At 44.0% G+C, this 15156-nt stretch overlaps 1 protein-coding gene across 1 annotated transcript in view; it reads left to right on the top strand.

Annotated features, from left to right (window-relative positions):
* IARS1 (isoleucyl-tRNA synthetase 1) overlaps positions 1-15156 on the top strand; it is a 703557-nt gene that overhangs the window by 215995 nt on the left and 472406 nt on the right. Inside the window, exon 13 of the mRNA XM_069206674.1 lies at positions 5503-5601. Coding sequence (XP_069062775.1) covers positions 5503-5601 — 99 coding nt within the window. The remainder of the gene's footprint in view (positions 1-5502; positions 5602-15156) is intronic.

Here is a 15156-nt window from a genome sequence, read left to right as displayed (position 1 = left end):
TTTGTTTATATTATGTTTCAACACCAGAACACTTTCAAGAGAATAAGTACTGTTGAAGTAAATAACACTTTCAAATGAGCTTTTAGGTGGTAAAGGTACTTTATTTTTGTGACACAATTACCAAAAAGTACTAGAGACAACCCTCCAATGGAGGTAAGTAACTCACTAGATATGTTCATTAATACTCAGAAATAGGCATAGAAAGTGATAGAAAACAGTGCAAATGCAAATAGTCAATAGTGTCCCTAGGGGGAGCCTGAACCATATACTAAAAATAATTGAATGCGAATGCAGCACCCCCACCTAGGTAATTAGAATGTGTAGAGGGGAGGTGGGGGTACTAGTAAACCCCAAAGGTAAGTACCACAGTGCCCCCAGTGAACAGGAAAAAAGGAGTAAGTTACTGGTTTTTCCCTAAACCACCCAAAACGAAGGAAAAGAAGATACAACACACAGACAAGACTGCAAGAAACCAGCAGTGGATTCCTGAAGAGGAAGACTTGTGGAAGAACGGGGTCCAAGTCCAGAAGTCACAGAAGAGTCCAGGGGGAGCAGGAGCTACTGCCCACCCAGCTGTTGATGCAGGAGCTGGTCAATGGTAGGACGAAGACGGTCAGGAATGCAGCCCTGAAGCAGGTGAAGAGTTCCTGGAGCATGCAGTCGACGTCCCAGGCCGGATGGATGATTGCAGTCGTTCAATGGCATGGAAAAGCCACCCTCAAGCCTTGTTAAAGGCAGAAGTCATAGTGTAGCAAAAGTGGAGCTGCCGGGGACCAGGAGGACTCAGTCCACAGGGGGAGACCCTGTGGGGTGGGGGAGAGGACCCTCAGCAAGGCAGAGAGTCCACAGAAGAAGAGGCAGCCCCATCAGGAGACCCACTGGAAGAGGAACCAGGAGTTGCAGAAGAGCCCACGCAGCGCAACTGGACAAGGGTCCTACGTCGCAGGAGAAGTACACAGAGGGCGGTGTGTCGCAGGAAGGAGTGCTGGGCATGAAGATCCCTTGGAGGAGATGCCAACAAGCTTTGGCAGCTGCAAGAGACTTGGTGTATGCGGGTACTGTCCTGCGTGGAAAGGCAAGGGCTTACCTCCACCAAAGTTAGACAGCTGGCAGAGAGGACCAAGAGGACTACTCGGGACCACCACCTGTGATTCAGGATCCACTCCATTCAGCTCAGTATGAGAGGAGATCCACTCAGCCGGCCGTTGTTGCAATAGGTGTCTCCGGATGCAGGGGAGTGACTCCTTCACTCCAAGGGAGATTCCATCTTCCTTCTCGAGCAGACTGAAGACCTCAGAGGATGCACAGCCGGGGAATTGTTGCAGAAGTGGAAGGAGCTGTGGAAACAATGTTGCAAACAGAGTCTTCGTCGTGGATGCAGATTGCCGGTTCCTTGAGGGTCCAGTCGCAGTTCCAGTGGCCAGAAGTCAAAGTAAAGGTTGCAGAGGAGTCCTGCTGGAATCTTGCAAACCGAATTGGAGGACCCACCCAAGAGAGACCCTAGATAGCCGAAAAAGGGGGATTGGCCTCTTAACCTGGTAAGCACCTATCAGGAGGGGGCTGTGATGTCACCTGCCTGGCTTGGCCACTCGGAAGCTCCCGGAGTTCCCTGCTGCCCTTGGAAACAAGATGGTAGAACCCAGGGACCCTCTGAAGGAGCTGTGGGCACCACCCCTGGGGTGGTGACGGACAGGGGAGTGGTCACTCCCCTTTCCGTTGTCCAGTTTTGTGCAGCGCAGGGACTGGGGGGTCCCTGAACCGGTGTGGACTGGTTTATGTACGGAGGGCACCAAGTGTGCCCTTCAAAACAAACCAGTGGCTTGGAGAGGCTACCCCTCTCAAGCCAGTCACACCTATTTCCAAAGGGAGAGGGTGTTAGCTCCCTCTCCTAAAGAAAATCCTTTGTTCTGCCTTCCTGGTCATATCAAGCAGCAGGAGGGCAGAAACCTGTCTGAGGGGTGGCAGCAGCTGGGCTGCCCGAGAAACCCTGTAGGACTGGTGGTAGCAATGCTTGGGGTGCTCTAAGGAGCCCCCGGAGTGCATGGAATCATATTTCCAATGCTTGCAACAGTATTGGTGTATAATTCCGACATGTTTGATACCAAACATGCCCAGGTTCGGAGTTATCATTATGTAGCTGGACATAGGTAGAGACCTGTCTCCAAATACAAATATATAATGGCGTCCCTGCGCTCGTGAAGTCCAGTAAAATGGGGCTGGAGTTCGTGGGGGCACCTCTGCTAGTGCAGGGTTGCCCTCACACACCGGTACTTGCACCCTGCCCTCTGGGCTGAGATGGCCTACCATAGGGGTGACTTACAGTGACCTGGTGCAGTGGCCTGTAGTGAAACTGGGTGCGTGCAGACTGCAATGGCAGGCCTGCAGAACCCTTTGCATTGGCTCCCCATGGTTGGCAGAATAACTGCTGCAGCACATAGGGATCCCCCTGGAAACCCACTGCACTGGGTACCTAGGTACCATACACTCTGGACTTACATGGGGCACTAGTATGATGATAAAAAGTTACCAGTAACCAAATTTAGAGGAGCGAGCACAGTCACTGGGGATCCTGGTTAGCAGGATCCCAGTGAACGCAATCAATCACACTAACAAACAGGCCAAAAGTGGGAGTAACCAAGCTAGAAAGAGGCTACTTTCCTACTCCCACAACACATGCAAAGAGCATGTATAACAGGTAATGAGGACACTTCACATTGGGTTTCTCTATTAACAGAGAAGTCACTACCAACATCAAAACAATAAAAAATATTTCTGGGAGCAACAATGAACTCATTCCAAGGGAAAGCATATCCCAGGGAAACTAGAATACAGTCATTGTAGCTGGAAATTCGCCTTTACCCGAGAGGGCAAGCTCTGACAGTGAGGACGTTGGGGAAATTGTTCGGGAAGATGGCGTCATGCATCCCTTTGATTCCATATGCAAGATTACACATGAGACCAGTTCAGGAATAGCTACAGAACCAATGATCACAAGCCACAGGGAGTTGGGAGGATCTATTGGTTGTCATGCACAAAGTAATTCAGGAAATTACGTGGTGAAACAAATCACATGTAACGCTAGGAAGGGCATTTGCACAACCAACTCCAACAATAACCATTACAACAGATGCCTTTCATATGGGCTGGGGCACATGAACACAATGAAAGTATGAGGAGTCTGAAAGCAACAGGATGCCATACAGCAAATCAGTATCCTGGAACTGAAGACATTGTTTCTAGCCCTAAAAACCTTTTAGTAAGAGCTACAGGGAAAGACCATGTTGGTCCAAACCAACAATACAACTACAGAGTTTTACATCAACAAGAAAGGTGGGACTCAATCCCTTTCATTTTTGAAGCTAGTCCAAGAAATCTGGAAGTGGTCAATACAGAGGAAAATAGAAAATTAGCAGTTTATCTACCAGGCAAGGACAATGTAAAAGCGGACAAGCTAAGCAGACAAGCATCATGCTCTCTCAAATGGGAACCCAGAGTACTCCTAAAGATATTCAGGCATTAAGGAATGCCAAAAATAGATCTATTTGCAACTCCAAGTAATGCAAATTGCCATAACTTTGCAGCAAGGCAACCATACCACCAGCCCCTAGGGAATGCTCTCTCGATAGACTGGTCAGAGATATTTGTATACACATTTCCCCCGATACCACTGCTACACAGAGTGACCAACAAATGAAGGAGAAGCAAAATGATTTGCATACTAATTATCCCTCAGTGGGAGGCAGACATGTTTTCAGAGCTGATGGAAATAGCACAAGGAAACGTTCTAAAATTGCCAACACAACAATATATGTTGTCAATTGAAGAAGGAAGGGGGATACACACAGAACCAGAGTCTTTGAGCCTGACACCAGAAAACTTAAAATTAAGTAATCTAAACCTACCAGAGAGCATAATGGCTGTTCTTAGAGAAGCAAGAAAGCCAACAACAAGGAACCTGTTACATTGCTAAATGGAAGAGATACTTCTTATGGTATCTTAAAAGGGGCTTATTATGGAAAAACAATATGTACGCAATAGTGTTAAAAAAGCCAAGACCCCTACTACAATGCAAGATAACATGGATCTTTGAAAGTACCATTAAATGTAGAAACGGCCTTCGCAAGAGGTCACACAAGAAGAGGCTTCTTCACAGCTCCGGTAATAAAATGTTTTTTAGAAGGGGCAAAGAAAATTGCACTACCAAGGAAGGTACCTGCACCCACATGGAATCTAAATGTGGTACTGACTCAATTAATGAAGATGCCCTTTGAGCCTTTACAAAAAGCCACATTAAAGATGCTAACGCTAAAGACAGCATTCCTGGGAGCCATAACATCTCTTCGCAGGATGAGTGAAATAGAAGCGCTCACAATTCAAGAACCATATTTACTGGTTCACAGACAGAATTGACAAGAGGACAGACCCACAGTTCGTACCCAAGTTAGTTTCACTCCTCCGCATAAATCAAACCATACAAATACCAAGTTTTTTCCAAAACCCAAAAAATCAAGCAGAAGGTTACTCATGCTGGACGCACTATAATATACTACATGGAAAAGCAAAGACAAGCAGGAAGACAAAGCAACTATTTGCCTCTTTTGCAGACAACAATATGGGAAAACCGGCAGCTAGGGCCACAAGTGCCAGATGGATCACACTAACTATTCAACAATGCCACAAAAGTGCAGGGGAGGAACTAAACTCAGTCCCAAAGGCACACTCAACAAGGAAAAAAAGAGCAACCATTGCCTTTCTAGCAAATACCCCTTTACAAGATATATGTATGGGAGCAACAAGGTCATCTCTACTCATGTTCACAAAACAGGACTGCATAAACATTAAAATGAACAAGGAAGCTCAAGCAGGACAAAAGGTGTTAAAACATCTATTTACAATTGTCACTCCATTTTCAACCCAACCTATGCAAAAGTAAGAAAACCGCTACAAAATCGATGCACAACTTGTGAATCCAGAAAAGATTCACACTGCAAAACAAATAGTTTCTTACCTGTAGGTTTAGTTTTGTACCTTCAAGAATTTTTAGGATTCACAAGCAGCCCACCAACATCCACCAGGAAGAAAAACATTTTTTGAAGATTGCACCGAAGGTGGAAGCTTCTGGGGGTAGGACGTACAACATTACTGGAAGCATCTAGTGGGGGGATCCGTTGACGCCCAAAAAAAAACAAAAACAAAAAAACAGAAGGATTACAAAAAGTGGAGAATTCTATAACTAACCACTAGTTGGAGAAATAATGCACAACACGTGAATCTAGAAAATTCTTCAAGCTGCAAAACTACACCTACAGGTAAGAAAGTATTTGTTATGCCTTTGACTTTCCAAGAAGTGTGAGTAGCTTTCCTTTCTATTTGATAATTATAGGTGTAAGTACAAAATGTTTACAGACCTTGGAAGACCATTTTTGCATGGCTACTTGACATTTTACAGAAACCCCTGAATTTTCTTAGTTGTGCTTATTAATGTACGTTTTTCGTTTGCAGGTCTGATACTCCTCTGATTTACAAAGCTGTTCCCAGCTGGTTTGTGAGAGTCGAACACATGGTTGACAAGCTGCTAACCTGTAACAGTCAGTGCTATTGGTAATGTACCACCAAATATTCCCATCATTTATAGATTCCTAACCTCTGAAACGTTACTCATCACTTCACTTTGCTGGACTTTGTTGCAAAATCTTATAAAAGCAGTCAGTACTGATGGTATTTGCTCACAACTCTTTAGAGAGAACTGTGAGCAGCAACCATCTGTAGGAAGAACTTGTTCCATCACTGACTTTGCTCTGTTATCTCTCTGTTAACTTGGCCTGAATTGCACCCATGCATGCCAGTTCACATTGCCAGTAGAAATTGTTGTTGAATAATGGTTTAAAACATTAGAAACATTTAAATGTTATGTGATTTATGTATAAACATCTTTCAGTAGATTAATCAAGTGCAAATAAGTTACCTTTCATTTCAGTTTGATGGCATAAGTAGCTCATTAATCAGTACAGCCTCATACCAGTGGAAAGTGCAACCCTCCTGTCCCTGCCTAACTTGTGTTCACACCACTATGTTTCTTCAGCACCAAGTATTTATCATTCAACCCTTGATGGACGGGATTCTACAGTTTGCATTATCCAAATCTTGGCTTAAGCGAATGCATACTAAAGTGCTGCTGCCAAATGCCCAATATTTGCAAGTGCCTGCATGAGCAACGTAAACAGCTAAGAGATATGTTTTTTAGTATATTTTACACAATGAGTCACCTAATGTTTGAGTGAAGTATATTAGTTTAAGGGGTTGCATGCACTTTGTGTACTTAGGAGTGTCCTGGGTGATTTTGTAGACAGTTGTATGTAGATTGCGAAATTATTACCCTGCCTGTGTTGGCAAAAAGTCCTTGCAACACATTAACCACAATCTGATTCTCTGGCATTCAGTTTAATTTCTTTCATAGCATACCCTAGAGCATGAAGTTGAGTAGAAAGCTTGCCCCTCTTTAGTGTTCTGTAAGATGTAGCCAACTGATATTCTCTTGGGTCTGCCTAACGTCCAATGTCCATGCATCGGCCCTGAGAGTATGTCTGACTTTTGTAGAAGTTTGGTAATCTGTGATTGGGGTATGTTTTTGTTTTAGGACATACTTTTGTTTGTTAAAACATCAACGTATAATTGAAATACAGAATAGAATACAAGAGTGAAATAAAGAGCATTGTTTTTTTTTGTGTTCTTATGGTATGATATCAGGTAGAGGTTATATAATTATCAAGGCCGGTGAGACATACAGACAGCGCCGACTGATGCTAATTCAATCATTCAATAAATAGTTAACTTTGATTAGTACTCAGAAACATAAAAACACAATACATCAATTCACCAAATGTTAGAGTGATACATCTTTAAATAATTTCAAGCATCTATACAACTACAATTGTTGAAGTGTGCAGGAACAGAGAGCACTATAATACCCATTGCTGTCAAATAACTGTACATTCCATCTCTAAATACATTCCAGGGTCTTCCTAGATCTGAAGAAAGTACTCAGAAGTATTACTGATTGCAAACGTAATGAAGAGTATTTAGTTGCGTAGAGTCAAACAAGCCAGATGACAGTACCTATGCCAAGTATAACACTTACAAAAGGAGTTTTTCAAGTATAAAGAGAAATGAGGTAACACACTCTAGGGGTCCACTGCAACAACAACAAAGAGATGGATGGAATGCTAGAATTAATCTAGCAATAGCTTGGGGCAGCATCCCAATCCATCGTTTTTCACCCACAATGCCACCTCAGTTTGGACCCATCCATGTGCAAATCAGTTTTGACTCTGCTCCATTGGGAACAGCTCAGCCCGAACTGCTAGGTCAGGTCCTCCTTGTACCAGTACGCAAGCAACCCAGAACCAGTTCTACCATGCTTAGGGCTCATCAGCCAGGTGTAGCTTGGTTCCAGTGGCACAGTGAGCACAGGACCATTGTGTGGGCATACCAGTCGCACTTGGGACGTCAACTGCAACAACAACAAGGTGATGGATGCAATACTTGAATTAATCTCAGCCACTGGCAATCGCTTCGGCTACATCCCAATCCATCATTTTTTCACCTGTCATGGAGCCTCAATTTGGACCCAGCCATATACAAATCAGTCTTAACTCTGCTGCGATGGGAATAGTCCAAACTGCCAAGCCAGCACCTCCCGGAACTGGAACACAAGCAACCCATGACTGGTGTCACCCTTGGGGATCTTCAGCCAGTTATAGGTTGGTTCCAGTGGCATAGTGGGCACGAGACCCACGTCTGGGCATATCCGTCACAATTATGGTGTCAACTGCAGCCCAGATGTGGGTCCTTGTACACTGTGCCACCTGAACCAAGCTACACCCTATTGATGGCTCCATTCAGAGCAAAACTGGTCTTAGGCTGCTTGTGTTCTGGTTCAGAGAGGCCAAGATCGGCATACTCTCCTTGCTTTTTTCCTCTGACAGAGAGCTGTTGCTTGACTACCATTCAAAGCCTTTCTCTGTCAATGATCTCTTTTGCCAAGACTGAAATTGTTGTCTTCTTCTAAATGTCAGATTGTGACTGGTGAAGTTGTAAGCAAACATCATATTTGCTACATTTAAACTAAGAAGGGCACTCACTCCCTTGAACCACAATGAGCGGCACTTGAAATGTGGAAGTAAGGCGTCATCAAGTGCATGGTCTTGTTGGTCTCTCACAATCCATGGGTTGAAACTGTACAGCAGCAAGCCTGAACATGTTTCTACTCCCCCACAAATGGAAAATCGAATCATAAATCCTCAAATCTGAGTAGCAGGTCTTTGGGGCTTCAGCAATTGACTTAAACATTCGCGGCCCACCAGAACTCCAAGTACACAAAGTTTGCTTCCTGGATGGGCAGGTGGCAGTAGTTTGCTAAAGTACAAACTGATATTTATTTGGAGAGGCTTGGGTCAGTCTGCCTTTCCTCTGATGCCTGAATAATAAGAGCTCAATGGAAAATAAGGGACGGCTGCAGATCTTTTTTCATTGTAGTAGCCCTAACCTTAGTTGGGTCAGGTTCTCAAATCTCCTATATCTCCAGTAGAATAAATGCATTTGCCTCCTGCACAGTGGATAATGCCTGTCTATGAATGATGGCAGTGGTTTGTGCTCCCTTCAGTACCATTGTTCAGTTTCATTGTCTGGCCTAAGAATCTAGGTTTTGTACATCTAGGCCTTTCTTCTGAGAACTTAGTCATCCTGATGGCTACGGGCAGGTTCTTCTTTAGATTGCAATGTAGGTTGCAACTGGCTAACAATCTGTTACTGTGTTATTCCCTCTGGTCAAGCCCTCTCTGGCCTCTTGGATTCTAAACATGATTGTGGTCAGGTTAATGCATGAAACCTTCTAGTTTTTGGAGTTCTGCAACTTGAAGGACCTCTCTTGGAAGACTTTTTCCTCATCAGCATAACTGAGGCCAGGCTTATTGGTGAGCATCTGATGTATGCATCATTTTATAGATTTGTCACCTTACGAATTACCCATCCAGGTTTCAGACAGGTTCATAAATCTTTTCCCCAGCAATATCTGATAGTGCTGCTAGTGGTGCCATGACTTCAGCCATCTCTAGTCACAATGACATCAGAGTAGATTTAGTGCTAACTTGCTTGCCTGGTGTCAGTTACAATTTGTCCGTGACACATTTACAGGGAAAGGCAAATGTCTCATGGTATCTGACCAACAAAATTTCTCAGCTTTTCAGCAGCAACTAAATCAATGTCTCTTCCAAAAGTTTCAGAGTTTAAGCCTTGTTGCAGGTGCTGCAAGATGGTGCCCCTGTTGAACCCACCTGACATCATGTGGGGTCTGGAATTCAAAGAACACAGCTGCTTGTGATGCTTGTGCCTCCATGCACCTTTAACAACAAAGTGATGCTTGAAATAATCTCAACCACTGTCAATCGATCAGGACGCATCCCAATCCATCGTTCTTTGCCCACCATGCCACCTCAGATTGGAACGAGCCATATGCAAATCAGTCTTGACCCATCTCTAATTGGAACAGTTCAGCTCGAACTGCCAGCCAGGTCCTCTCTGAACCAGAACACTAACAAACCAGGACTAGTTTTGTCCATATTATGGGCTCATCAGCCAGGTATATCTTGATTCCAGTGGCACAGTGTGCAAGGAACCCACGTCTGGGCAGACCTGTCGCACCTAGGGCAGCAACTGCAACAAGGTGATGGGTGGAAAGCTTGAACTAACCTCAGCGACTGGCAATTGCTCTGGGCTGCAGCCCAATCCATTGTTCGCCCACCATGCTAACTCAGTTCAGACCCATTCATATGCAAATCAGCTTTGACCCCGCTCTAATCGAAACAGTCCAGCCCAAACTGCCAGCCAGGTCCTCCCTGAACCGGAAAACAAACAACCTAAGACCAGTTTCTCCCTTAATATAGGCTCATTGGCCAGTTAGAGCTTGATTCCAGTGGCACAGTGAGCAAGCGACCCACGTCTGGGCATACCAGTTGCATGCGCCCCAAGGCCTGCAGGGAGACGCCGCTAAGTTGTTTTGTTTTTATTTTTTCTCTCCCAAGGCTATCTATGAGATGGCAAAGCAATCTCCTTCACTCACAGTTAAGTCTCACCGAACAAGTAACGATCTGCCAAGAGGACTTAACATAAACAAAAAAAAAAACACAAAAAGCGATATGGGTTTGAGAAGTAGTCTTCTTCCTCGAGGAAACAAGACTCTCTTCTTGACTATTCAGAGTATTTGCGCTGTGTCCAACACTGGTCTTCTTCGTTGTCAGATAAGACCATGATGCTGAAAAAGATTAGAACAGAATGTCCAAGTCTATCGGCCGTCCCCTGTACAGTTCGAGACCTTCCAGCTGGCAATACTCGAAAGGTTTAGCACCTCTCCTGGAGCCTCAGGGCCACCACCCAAGTTGAAGCGCGTACCTGCATGCTTGGTGACTGTGGCCGTTCTGACCCTGATGTCTCCGATGCTGCACCTCCACAGGCTCGGACTCGAAAGAAAAGGTTGAAGTGTGTCAAGCTACAGTGTCCCGTTCGGTTGGAGCCTTCCTCCTTGGCGATCTGTGGCGGTTGATGACATTTGAAAGTACAAATCTTACACGGCTTTCAAGGTGCGACCGAGACCAACAAACACAAGAGGGAGCTAGAGGGAGGATTCCTCCCCATGTACATTTTGGTATTTGGTAAATGTTTTGCATAAAAATCTCAAGCTCGAGAAGGCAAGTAGGTTAAAGGAAAATCAGGTCTGTGCCACGGACTTAAAATCAGTAGAAGTAAATGTATGCCTGTATCACCAAGCTTTGATTGTACAGAAGTGCACTAATTTCAGTCTGTTTTCAATACGTGTTTTTATTGTCACTCCGTTGATATGTACTAGTATATAAGCCGGACAAATAAATTGATGCTGAAGCACATTGTTTTTTATTCACCAAGGAGGCAAGCTTAGCAGAGTGGCTTTACAATGGCATAAACTCATCTTGCAAGTCTAGCTGTAACACAGTATTTTGACACAGTGAGAAAGCAATTTATCAGCGCTATATTCGACACCATCAAATAAATTATAGAATAAATTTAGCCTTGTGCAGTAGTTCAGTTCAGGTGTACATCACAGAGGCATGTAAGTGACTACCAGGCAAGTGACTACCAGGTATTTTTCTTTTTTATTTGATAACCACAAATTCTGCTCACACTGTCTGTGCAGTGTAATGAAACTGCTTCAGGTAGTGATCCGAAAATAGAATGACGATTGCCTATTCATTCACTAGCCAGGGAAATGTAAGTATAACGCTTTATGTGCTGTTTGCACAGTGATATTCAAAATGTTATTATTTTTGCTCTTTTCTCTACCTGTATTATTTAGAATTCGTTGGATTAATTAATGTTTTTCAGACAGTGCATTTTTGTACATGTTGCTGGAGGACGTTTGATTTAAATTTGGATGATGGTTTCTAGTGCAATGCACGGTGGAATTAGACTGTGAGGGCCCTACTCTGAAGAAATAGGGCCATGAGCCCATCTGGTCCTATAAAGTGCAAGTGGCCTGGATACTTCCCCAGAAGGGGACATCCCTTGCCCCCCTCACCCTTCTTCATAAGACGTTTCCTTGTTTATAATTGTTGTTTGAAGATCAGTGGAGAACTTGGAATTGGTCTTGACTTCTGAATCTAATATTTTGACTGTGATCCTACCACCCTCTATAGTGATAGAGGGTTGGCTTTGATTCAGTGGGATTCTCTTTTGTGGCTGTATGGGGAAAAAAAACTCTTTTTGGTTGCAGCAGGCCACAGCCAGGTAGTCAGATAACGTAGGAATAATCTGGATGGCTCACACTTTTGTCATATTACACGTCCACTTAAAATCTGCAAGTCTAAACCTCCTACTTGAATCAAAATCCCAATGCCTTCACCAGAGCATCTCCCGAAAGTAGAAAAAAACGTGACTCTGTAGGCAGAAAAGTTGGTCCTTCACAACTTCATACCCAGGGTGGTTTCTGTATTTCATATAATCCAGTCTATCAGACTTCCATATGTCTTCCCTCCTCTGTATACAACCAAGGAGAAGGAAACGCTACATAGACTGCATACCAGATGTGCGATGTAGCATACCAATCACACTCGACAGGACGGACTATATGATCAGATGCTTGCAATAAGTTTAACCAATGGCAAGCATTAGCGGTAGCATTCCAACCTATTGTTCTTTTGCCCACCATGCCACCTCAGATTAGACCCAATCATATGCAAATCAGTCTTGACCTTGCTCCAATAGGAACAGTCCTGCCAAACTTCCAAGCCATTCCCTCTCTGAACCAGATCACAAGCAACCCAAGAGTGGGACTGGTATGCCCAGACGTGGGTCCTGTACACACAGTCACTGTAAAAAATCTATACCTGGCTGATGAGCCCATAACTAGGGCAAAACTGGTCCTGGGATGCTTGTTCCGGTTCAGAGCAGACCTGGCTTGACAGTTTGGGCTGGAGTGTTCTCATGGGAGCAGGGTTAAGACTCATTTATAACATGCATATGGGAGCAAACTGAGGTGGCATGGTGTGCAAACTAACAATGGATTGGGATGTGGCCCAAGAAACTACCAGTGGCTGAGAATAATTCAGTCATTCCATCCATCACTTTTTTGCATATTTTGATATGTAGAGTAATCCTTTCGGTAGAATTCCTCCTTCTCTTATTTCTAGCCCTTTTGTCAGCCATTATGTAGCATGGGCTCCTCTGTTGGGTATTCAAGCATCAGAAGTACTAAAACTAAAGCATGTGAACACGATGAACTCAAGAGGGCAGCATTTGCTAAGAAAAAAGATGATACTCTCATTTCTATTCAGGCTGTGACTGCAAAGAAATCCTAATGCTGCTCTAGTAAGCACTTTCAGAATTGCTTTTCTAATTTTTACTTGCACGTCTCTGGCTTCTGTTTCTCGGCTATATGAGCTTGTTTGAACAGCATGTTGTAAATTGTGATAAAGCCAATTGTAATGTAGTCATTGGACGAATGAGTACAAGTGAAGGTTCAGTGTAATTGCAAATGGGATCAATTCAGAATGGAAATAAAGATGTATTTCTAAAAAGCAGACTATTAAAGTAAACTAGAAGACCTCCAAAAGTGCAGCCCTAGCGTTTAAGCTCCGTTGTCTTATCAGCATATATAATCAACGATAATAATGATCCAAAGCTAAGCAGCCAACATTGAGGGCTGGTAAAGGAGGTGAATATCAACCATTAACAAAGCCAGTAAGACTGGTTAGTTTGTAAGTGAAAGGGCTTCGTCGTTGATTATCAAATGAGTGATCGCACAAATGGATGAACTGGTGAGTGCATGGATAGATGGGTAACCTGATGAGAGAGCACAAACGAAAGAGGCTTTTTATAAATATGTATATAGCATGGTTTGCAGTCACCAGATTAGGAAGCAAGGGACGTGTATTCCTCATCCTTTCTAATATTGTGTTAACTCTCCATCTGTGACAAGATTGGCTTCTATGATACTAGGACAAGCATTGTACCATAAGTTAGTATCTTCATTCCATGGATTTCAGGACTTGCTTTATTCTAAGGATGCCCACGGTATGCCACCATAAATTCAGCATTATGAGGAAATACAAATGTCCTTATTATGGAAGAACTCAAATTATGCAAGGAATATGGCACCAGTATGGCAAGAATGCTTACAGTATGCCAGGAATTAACACCATTACGTAGAGGGCAGCATTAACAGTAGGTGGAAACCAGCATGCTATTTATGCCCATATTATGCTTATGTTGGAAAGTGGTTTATTGGTAAGAGCAGGTAAGTACCTACACTCAGGAATAGGCAACTAACCCCCAATAGGTCCAGTTAGGTCTCAATAAATTAATCCCAGCTCAACCCTTGGTAGCTTGGCAATGAGCGACAAGGCTTAATTTAGGAGACAAGTGTGTAAAATAAAAATAAATAAAAAGAAGTACAAATCACAAAACAGTAAATAAGTAAAACACTATAAAAATCCAACACCAATTCATAAAAACGGATTATATTTTTATCTTTAAAATGACACTAAAACGTCAAAAATCCAATATAGGGAACCTGAGATCTGAATTCCTAAAGATTAAAAGTAATTCTAGCGCTTGGAAGCAGATAGAGCTCAAATGATTTTTAAAAAAAGTCATACTGGACCGGGACAAAGTCCAGAGTTCAGGCCACCCACGAGGTAACACTGTTACACCTACTTTCAGAAGTGTTTCTTAAACCAGGAAAGTTGTCCACAGCACCAGCCAAGGGTTCGGAGGTTCTGGTTTGCCTCTTAGGGCCTGGGACTGTAACTCCCACAGTGCACCTCTTCAACTTATGGAGCTGTTTACAACAGTTACTCCAAATTTCTCCAAATTTTGGATCTCTTTCTAGAGGTCTTTTTTGGGTCCTTGAAGTGTGCAAAACTTGATCCAAGGTTCCAGAAACTCCGAGTTGCTCCTTGGGCGTTGGGACTACAGTTCCCAGAATGCACCTAGTCAGAATCCTCAAATGGCCACTGGACCCTGGTCAGCTGGGCTCTCCTTGCAGGACTTGATGCAGGGGACTCTAGGTAGCTCCTCTGTACCTGGAGCTTACAGGAAGTCCACTTCTGGAGTTGCAGAAGCAAGGCAAAGTCATTTTCTTGTTGAAGCCCAAAGTGTGCAGCTTGTGCACTCTGTGTGAGTGCAGTGTCCAGGGGTCCAGCAGGGCAGTCCTTCTTCTCCAATATTTTCTTCCAGCAGGGATCTGTGGTGTGGGTGCAGCTCTGCCAGATTCATCCCTTGCTTCAGGGGTGGAAAGGGGGGGGGGGGGCAACTGTCCAATCACAGGCAGGCCACCACCCTCTTTTTCTGGGAAGTTTGGTAAAAATCAATCCCAGGGAGCAACACTCGTTAAAAATCCAAAATGGCAGAATCTGAATTTTGGAGGTTAGGTCTGGCTGAGTCCACCCACTGGTGTGGCTAAGTTCCCTTAACACACCCCTCTCCAGCCCTCCCCTAATCTAATCAGGAGGGCACCTGGCTGTCTGGGTTGGCAGGAACCTGGGGATGTCCTGCACTGCTCCAAATGTCCTTTCCTCCTTTGAAGACCAGTTTGGCTGCTCTCCCCCATCCTGTTTCACCATCCGGTGC

The sequence above is a fragment of the Pleurodeles waltl genome, chromosome 9 (assembly GCF_031143425.1).
Source record: "Pleurodeles waltl isolate 20211129_DDA chromosome 9, aPleWal1.hap1.20221129, whole genome shotgun sequence".
NCBI classification, from domain to species: Eukaryota; Metazoa; Chordata; class Amphibia; order Caudata; family Salamandridae; genus Pleurodeles; species Pleurodeles waltl.
The sequence above is the reverse complement of the archived record's forward strand: the minus strand, read 5'-3'. Positions and strand labels throughout refer to the sequence as shown.